The 8897-nt window shown below is 38.8% G+C and overlaps 1 protein-coding gene across 2 annotated transcripts in view; it reads left to right on the top strand.

Annotated features, from left to right (window-relative positions):
- Positions 1–1727: 1727 nt before the first annotated feature.
- Positions 1728–8897, top strand: part of LOC111500213 (histone acetyltransferase HAC1-like) — a 13675-nt gene continuing 6505 nt past the window's right edge. The window contains exons 1-9 of one of the 2 annotated variants that reach the window (XM_023151877.1): positions 1728–2092; positions 2590–2708; positions 2918–3032; positions 3218–3509; positions 3589–4086; positions 4168–4247; positions 4347–5996; positions 6676–6972; positions 7066–7344. In XM_023151877.1, coding sequence (XP_023007645.1) covers positions 2662–2708; positions 2918–3032; positions 3218–3509; positions 3589–4086; positions 4168–4247; positions 4347–5996; positions 6676–6972; positions 7066–7344 — 3258 coding nt within the window. In that variant the 5' untranslated portion in view covers positions 1728–2092; positions 2590–2661. Of the gene's footprint in view, positions 2093–2589; positions 2709–2917; positions 3033–3217; positions 3510–3588; positions 4087–4167; positions 5997–6675; positions 6973–7065; positions 7345–8897 lie in introns of both variants that reach the window. The other variant, XM_023151876.1, reaches the window with a different exon arrangement.

Raw genomic sequence — 8897 nt, 5'->3', positions numbered from 1 at the left:
CCCTAAACCCTAAACCCTAAACCCTAAACCCTAAACCCTAAACCCTAAACCCTAAACCCTAAACCCTAAACCCTAAACCCTAAACCCTACACCCTAAAACCCTAAACCCTAAACCCTAAACCCTAAACCCTAAAACCCTAAACCCCTAAAACCCTAAACCCTAAACCCTAAACCCTAAACCCCTAAAACCCTAAACCCTAAACCCTAAACCCTAAACCTTAAACATCTCAAATATCTCAAACTTGTCAAACATCTTAGACATCTCAAACATCTCAGACCTCTTAGACCTTAAAGAGATCTCAAACATCTCAGACCTCTCAGACATCTCAGATATCTCAGACATTAAAGACATCAAAGACATCAAAGACATCTCAAACATCTCAAACATCTCAGACCTCTTAAACCTTAAAGAGATCTCAAATATCTCAGACCTCTCAGACCTCTCAGACCTCTCAGACATCAAAGACATCAAAGATATCTCAGACATCTCCATCTTAGACATCAAAGACATGAAAAACATCTCAGATATCTTAGATATCTCAAACATCTCAGACATCTCAGACCCTAGTGGAGACACTTAAATGATTATTTTAAAAAACTAAGTTACTTATAATATTCTTTTTAATGAAATTGTAAGGAACATTCAAATTTGATGAATTTGACACATATGTTTAGTAAAAAAATACCAAATTAAAAACTTTCTTTTTCGGGCCATTTTCGAGTCATTTTCCATAGGTGTACCATTGACACTTTTTTTCCTCTTTAAGAGGAGGGTCATTAACTCGTTTAGTACGTTGTTTTCCCATTTTAGTATCTTACAAAATCCACTAAAGAGTGTACTAAGTGTAAAATATGGAAGAAAGAAAACATGTAGTCATGTCTATAAGACCCCACAATCTGAACTCTCTCGAGAAGACCCTAATGGAGACACGTGAAAAAACTAAACCCCGAACCCCTAACCCCTAAACCCTTAACCCCAAGCCCCAAACCCCCAAACCCCTAAACCCTAAAAACTCTTAAACTCCTAAAAACCCTAAACCCTAATACCCCAAACTTTAAACCCTATAAACCGTAAATCCTAAACCCTAATACCCTAAACTTTAAACCCTAAAAATCGGAAATCCTAAACCCTAAAAACCCTAACCCGAACCTCAATCCACAAACACCAAACCCTAAATCCCATACCACAATCCCCACATTTGAAACTCGAAACCCGAAACCTGAAACCCCAACCCCTAAACCCTAAACACCATACCCGAAATAGTAAACCCCAATCCTAACCCCTAAACTAGTTGTTTGATCTATTGACCTGTTGATTATGTTATTTATTTCTCGACCTAATGACTTGTTGATTCTTCCTCTTTTTCCCAAATATTTTCAGTTGTTAGTTTCCTTTTCTTGCAATACCTTTCAACGTTGATGGCACTATGGTGACGAGATCCTTCAACAACCTGCCTATGATGGATTGAGAGATAAATCGAAAGGAAAATCAATTTGACCCTCACCGCATCTGAGAGAACCTTAAAATTTGTGCAATTTCCCCTCTATGATAATTCTTATCAAAATGAATAAATAAATAAATAAACAAACAAATAAAAAAAAAACGTGCAAAACACGAGCGAAGTTTGCCACCCTACTCGCTCGCTCTGCAGTATTATGAAAGAAAAGAAAAGAAGAAAAAAAAAAGAAAGAAAAAAAAGAAAGAAAAAAAAAAAAAGAAAAGAAAAGAAAAAGAAAAAGAAACGAAAAGGAAAATAGCCCTCAATCTCTCGTATTTCTCCATCTCTCTTCTTTACCTTAACTCTCCCTGCAGATCGATTCTTCTATGATCAATTAGTGTAACCGAGAATAGATCGATTCTTTACCCTACAATTGAGAATCGCGCTTTCTTTTTACCTCATCGAAGATGAAGCCGCTGATTGATTCGTCCATGGATTAGAAATTAGATGTCTGACGGAGAGCCCTCCATTCTTCTGGGATTGATTCTCGATGGTAGCGGGCAGTTCGTCTGATCTGGGGGTGATACTCATTTGTAAAGAAACCACAATTTGAAGGGAAGAGGAAATTTGGAACAACTGAGCAAATTGATCAGGTCCTTATCATTTGGCTCTTCAATTTTCCGTCTGCTATGAAACATCTTTGGTTCTTAGTAAGGAGGAAACAAAAAGAGCATTCCCCCTTTTGTTTTTAAAATTTATTTTGGTGATTCTATCTGTACTACTCTGCTTTTAGTCATTTAGTCTCATCAGTTGACATTTTACTACACTTTCTAAGTAAAAGACTGTAGCACTTCCATGTTGCGCTCATTATGTTACTGGTTTGTTATTGGTCTCTTTCAATTTCACCTGTTTTTGCCTGGAATAGGATCAGCGCGATATCATCTTGGGCACTTACGTTTTCTAATTTCGTTTAAAAGAGAAATCTTTTTATTTAGTTTTAAAATTATGTACCAGTTCCACTGCCTCTGAATGATTATTATGTGGTAGTTATCTGACCTTGTCCGAGTTTATGCACTATGGTCGTTACAGGAAGCTTTTAACTTGATAACATAAGGAAAATGAGCGTGCAACTTTTTTTCCCTTTTGCCAGATATCTGGGCAGGCCTGATAAAGCTGGTGTGGAGTTGTCCGGAGAGGTGATCCTCCACGCGCTACGTTCAATATGGACACTGAACTCTATAAAGCACGCGTCTTCATACAAGAGAAAATGTACGACTTACCATTATATATCCGTCTTTGATGAAGACTTCAGGCCCTCAGGGCCTCTCTCTTTTGTTTTTGTGCTTCTTAGGTGACTAGGGGTAGCCGTTACCACTCGTAGGGAACTATTTATAGACGGCAATTTTGGATTCTCCAATACACTGTTGTTTGAGAATTTATGCTCTTGCCTGATAAAATTTTATGTTTCTGCTTTCCAGCTTTGAGATCTTATTACAGCGGCACCAACGACCCATCGATGAATTACAGAGGCTGAAGTTTAAGGATTTCGTGAAGCGCTTGGAGGAGGGTATTTTTAAAACTGCTCTTACCAAGGTCTCCACCCCCACCCCTATATTAAACAAATTACCACTAAAATGTTGAAGAAGGATGGAGAGACCACCTCTTATGTTATGTTTTCTTATAAAAGTCTCGGACAAACAAGCATGTTAACTTTTTACTACTGTGGTTCATATATTTCTTCTTTGAGTAAACTTTACTGTTATGATGATATGACACAGGATGACTATATGAACCTGGATACTTTGGAGAGTCGTCTGCATAATTTGCTGAAGCGTTCGTCCCTGAATAATCAGAATCAGCAATATCAGCAGGTGGTTAGTTCTTCTTCTGCGATAAGTCAGATGATTCCGACTCCTGGTATGGCTCACAGTGGGAATTCAAAAATGATGGTTGCGTCTTCAGGCGATTCTATTATTTCCGCTAATGCTAGCTTAGCACCTATGACTGCTAGCACAGGAAGCATCATGCCAACTGGTGGAATAAATGGTGGTTCCTTCAACAGAGCTGATGGTACCTTCCACTAAATAATTCCTTCCCAATGTCTGAAGTTCTGCTTTTATGAAAAAAGTTCTGATATCTTCCTTTGCAGGTCCCTTGTCCAGTGGATATCAGCAGTCTTCTAGTTATTCAGTCGGTTCTGGTGGAGTTATATCATCTGCTGGTGCACAAAGAATTGCTAGTCAAATGATTCCTACACCTGGTTTCAGTAATAACATTAACCATATAAGCAGCAACCAGTCTTATGTGAGCAGGGAGTCTTCCAGTAATGGTAGTGGGCTTCCCAGTGTTGAACCTACAGTGTTGTCTCAAGTGCAATTGCAAAAGCAGCATATTGGTGGTCAGAACAGTCGTATATCACACAATCTTGGTAGCCAAATGGGTAGTGGAATAAGGTCTAGCTTACAGCAGAAATCTTATGGGTTTACAAATGGAGCTGTCAATGGTAGCTTAGGATTAATAGGTGGTAATGTACAACTTTTGAAAGAATCTAGCACCTCAGAGGGCTATCTGAATGTCTCGTCTTATGGTAATTTAACCAAACCTGTAGGACAATCTTTTGATCAAAATGAGCAATCGTTGGTGCAAGGTATTATCTCCCTCTATCTTTATTGTCTCCAGTCATTTTTCCTAGCAGTTCTTGGTAATAACAATCAATTTATTTTGACAGGTGATGGATATGGAATGAATACTACCGATTCTTTTGGGTCTGAAAACCTTTATGGCCCTGCCACATCTGTTGGATCAATGGTGACTGCTCACAATTTGAACTCAGCAAATTTTCCATCTATGTCTAAAACGAGTTCATCTTTCCCCAGTAACCAGTCAAATTTTCATGGAACTCAACAGGGCACTCACTCCCCCCTAATTGATGGGTCAGACAAGATGAATTTCCAACCTTCACTATCTTCCAGGGAAAACATCATTGATTCTCATATGCAGCAGCAGTTTCAGCAGCAGCATCACCAATTTCAACCACAACAACCATTTCTTCAACAGTCTAGTATCCAGGAACAGCAAATTCAGCCTCAGCAGCACCTATTAAATAACAATTCTATTAGTCAAGTTCAGTTAGCGTCCAACCTAGGCAGTCATGTGAAGCAGGAACCTGGTGGGGAGCATCATAGTGGGCCTTTTCAGCCACAAGTTACTGAACATTTCCCACTGCCTGAGACGCATAACCAATTTCATCAGAATTCTAGTGAAGACTGTGCGAGGAATGCTCAATATCTTTCTGTTTCATCTAGCCATAATGATATTTGCTCCCCACATTCTCAAAGCTCTCAACAGATGCAACAAATTTTGCATCCGCATCTATTAAATTCAAATTCTCAAAATCGTTTGAACAGTCCTGCTGGAGCTCTATCAGGTGCAACTTTGCAGGGTCAATGGCATCCTCAATCACAAGATAGAAATCACAGGCCCGGGAGCATTGTTCATGAGCAAAATGTCCATGAATTCCATAAGAAGGCATCTGGTCACGATAAAGTGCAGTGTGATAATTTACCTACTGAAGGATCAACAATTGGGCACTCCGTTGTTACTAGAACCAAATCTGAGCCTCCTAATCCCCTTAGTGTCACTTGCCAGAATAACAATAGTGCACGCCAGTTTATAAATCAGCAGAGATGGCTTCTGTTTTTGCGGCATGCCCGTCGCTGTGTAGCTCCTGAAGGGAAATGTCCAGAGCGGAACTGTGTCACTGCTCAGAAATTGTGGCAACATCTCGATAGATGCAGTTCTTCTCAATGCTCATATCTCCGTTGCCAACCTACCAAGTTATTGCTTCATCATCACAAGCGATGTAGGGATCTGAGCTGTCCTGTTTGTATTCCTGTCCGAGACTATATCCAGAGCCGAAAAAACGTACGTGCCCACAATTCATCTGATTCAAGTTTGCAAAAGTTGAACAATGGATTCCCTAAATCCTGTGATACTCAAGATAATTCCACTAGGTTTGTTTCTAAGACCCTTCAGCCTACTGAAACTTCAAAAGATCTGCAGTCTTCTCTTAAACGCATGAAGATAGAGCAGTCCACTCAGTCTCTTGTTCCTGAGAGTGAGAGCTCTGCAATTTCAAATTCTGCTATGAGTGAACACCACATGTCTTTGGATGTGCAGTGCCAAGGTTATCAGCATAGCGATGTTACTATGGCTGTTAAGCACGAGATAGTAGATGTAAAAATGGATTTGCTGCAGAGCTCAACTCTTGAAAGCCATAGTGATTTGAAGGACGCTAATGCAGACAATAATTGCAGCCAAAGGTGTGATGTTGACCTCGTCACATATGATGAGTTTTCTAGTTTACCAAAGCAGGAGAATGTTAAAATTGAGAAAGAGACAGAGCCAAGCGTGCAAGATCCTTCAACGCATGTCACTGAGCATGCAGCTGCCACCAAGTCTGGGAAGCCAAAAATTAAAGGGGTGTCACTAACTGAATTGTTCACTCCAGAACAAGTGAGAGACCATATTATTAGTCTCAGACAGTGGGTTGGCCAGGTTAGTTAACACGGTTTTGTCTTTTGTTGTTTTCACAGAGATACTAGAGAAAATATTTATAAAAATGCAAATAAAATTTTATTTATATAAACAATTATGTTCTATGTAAGTCATAAAGTAGTTCAATTTTGGATCTTATAATGGATATATGTGAATACATTAGGTTCTACAAAAGGTTTGTTTTTGCATCAATTCAAAACCCGTAAACTGTGTCTTGAGCTCTAAGATATTTTTCACTTGCAGTCTTAATGAAAGTAATAAAGTACATAAGTGTGGCGGGGGTATTTTATGTTTGATTTTGGTGTCATAGACTTTTCATTTCCCTGGTACCCTTTGTTTCATTTATGTTGAGATGTTTTTAAAATCACTTTTTAATGATATGTATTATGGATTTTTTTAATGGCGTTCTCTTTCTAAGACCTTTGCTACGTTCTCACTACATGATGATATTTATTTGAAATGGGATACATTTATTTTTCCTTTGTAATTGTATTCTGTTGTTTTATTTTCTGTTTTAGTTCACTTCCTTCTAGATTTTGTATCTTTTGAGTGTGAGTTGTAGCCACTTTTCATTTTGATTAATCTTTTGTTCTATGTATTATGCGTACTAAATTGATCACTGAATCAAGTGTACTTTGCTATCTAAAAGCTTCTTTCTGTTTTCCATCTTTTTCTCCAGAGCAAATCCAAGGCTGAAAAGAATCAAGCCATGGAACAATCAATGAGTGAGAATTCCTGTCAGTTATGTGCAGTTGAGAAACTTACCTTTGAGCCACCGCCTATATATTGCACACCATGTGGTGCTCGTATAAAGAGAAATGCAATGTATCATACGGTCGGTGCTGGTGATACACGGCATTACTTTTGTATTCCATGTTACAATGATGCTCGTGGAGATGCTATTGTTGTTGATGGAACTGCCATTCCCAAGTCAAGGCTAGAGAAGAAGAAAAATGATGAAGAGACAGAGGAATGGGTATGTTTTATTTGCAGTATGATATGTTTGATTAAATGATTTTCTTATGCCTTCTCTTTCAGTTTTTTCAACCACCCTGATGCTTTCTTTCAGTGGGTTCAATGTGATAAATGTGAAGCATGGCAACATCAGATCTGTGCTCTTTTCAATGGTCGAAGAAATGATGGTGGTCAAGCTGAGTATACTTGTCCAAATTGCTACATACAAGAAATTGAAAGAGGAGAGCGTATACCATTACCTCAAAGTGCTGTTCTTGGCGCAAAAGACTTGCCTAGGACTATTCTTAGTGATCACATAGAGCAGCGGTTAGCTAGGAGATTGAAACATGAAAGACTGGAAAGGGCAAGGATTCAAGGGAAAAGTTATGATGAGGTAATTTTAACTAACCGGTCTCTGACATGTAAAAATGTTGGGAAACAAGTTTTGTTGGATATAAGTTATTTTACTTGTCTGTCTTCACTCTTCAGTATGGGTTTTTAAATCACGAACTTCTATGAAATGAGATAAAAGATAAAAATAATTGTAACTATGCCACGTGCACCTTATGATATAATGCCATTTTGATATTCTTTTGTGGCTTTGGAAGAGGGCATGTCTCCCTCTTTGTATTCCTTTTTATTAATGGAAGTACTTTCTATCTTCAAACCAATTGAAGTTCCGTTTTTTTTTCTTTGCTACTCCTGTTGGTCATTGGTTTGGAAGGTGCCTTATCCACCAATTTCTTTTGTATTTATCGTTTAAGTAGTTTTGAATCTTCATATAATATAATTCTAGTTAAAAAATTATAAGGAAACCATCATATCGAAGCGGACAAGTGGTAAACCTAAATGTGTTTGAGATTATAGTTCAATTGTGGCTACTGGTTGAGGATATGAAATATCTATGAACTTTCTTATGCTAAATGTCTTAGGGTTAGTTGGATGAGGTTAGTCAAGGTGTGGATAATTTGGTGGGGACACACATATGAAAAAAAACAACAAAAGAGGGTGGATGTTGTTTATCCTCTTGGATATTGAAATGATTTGGTTAAGTCTCTGGCCATGGGGGATTAGGTATTGGTAATATTAGGACGTGAAACACAACCTTGTTAGCCAAATGGTTCTAGTGGTTCTATCTATCATGAAGTTGATACCTTATGGCACAAGGTTAATGTTATCAAATACGGGCCAGTCCATTTGAGTGGACCGGAGAGGGGTTTAAAGGCAATTCCAGAAATTCATCTAAAGTGATTGCTTCAAATCTTCATCTTCTCTCTCAGTTTATTCATAATGTAATGGGGGATGGGCAAGATACTTACTTTTGAGAGGGAAAGTGACTAGGGTGCTCCTTATACTCTCACTTATATCTTCTTTCAAAACCACTTGATTGCTTCGATCCTCAACCAGTCAAAGGTGCCCCCTCATCTCTCTCTAGGTTTTCCATCGTTCATTGATCAATAGGGAAACAATGTATGTTCTTCCTCTATTATCCTCACTCTCCTCTTTTCGTCTTAGGGATGATTGAGGGGATGTCCACCTTTGGAATCCTCTTTCCGAATGTTTTTCTTGTAGTGTCTGTACAACCCTTCCTCGATGGGTAGAGCTATTTTCCCCTTCTTTTGGAAGGTAAAGATTCCCAAGAAGGTGCAATTCTTCGTTTGGCAGGTTTTTCAGGAAAAAGTTAACACCTTGGATTGGACTAAGCTAGAGTTTTGGTGGTTGATTCACATTGTTGTGTTCTCTGCAAGAGGGCTGATGAGGACTTGAATCATATCTTGAAGACCTGTGCTTTTGTGTGAGCAATTTGGCATGAGTTGTTTTGTTTCAGCATTGTCAGCTCGTGGAGCTGCAAGGAGTTGATTGAGAAGCTTATCCTCCACTTGTGGTAGACTGGAGTGTGCAATCTTTTGTTGGGGTCTTGGGGGGGGGGGGGGGGGGGGGGGGGGG

The sequence above is a fragment of the Cucurbita maxima genome, unplaced genomic scaffold (genome assembly GCF_002738345.1).
Source record: "Cucurbita maxima cultivar Rimu unplaced genomic scaffold, Cmax_1.0 Cma_Scf00028, whole genome shotgun sequence".
In the NCBI taxonomy this organism is placed as follows: Eukaryota; Viridiplantae; Streptophyta; class Magnoliopsida; order Cucurbitales; family Cucurbitaceae; genus Cucurbita; species Cucurbita maxima.
The sequence above is the reverse complement of the archived record's forward strand: the minus strand, read 5'-3'. Positions and strand labels throughout refer to the sequence as shown.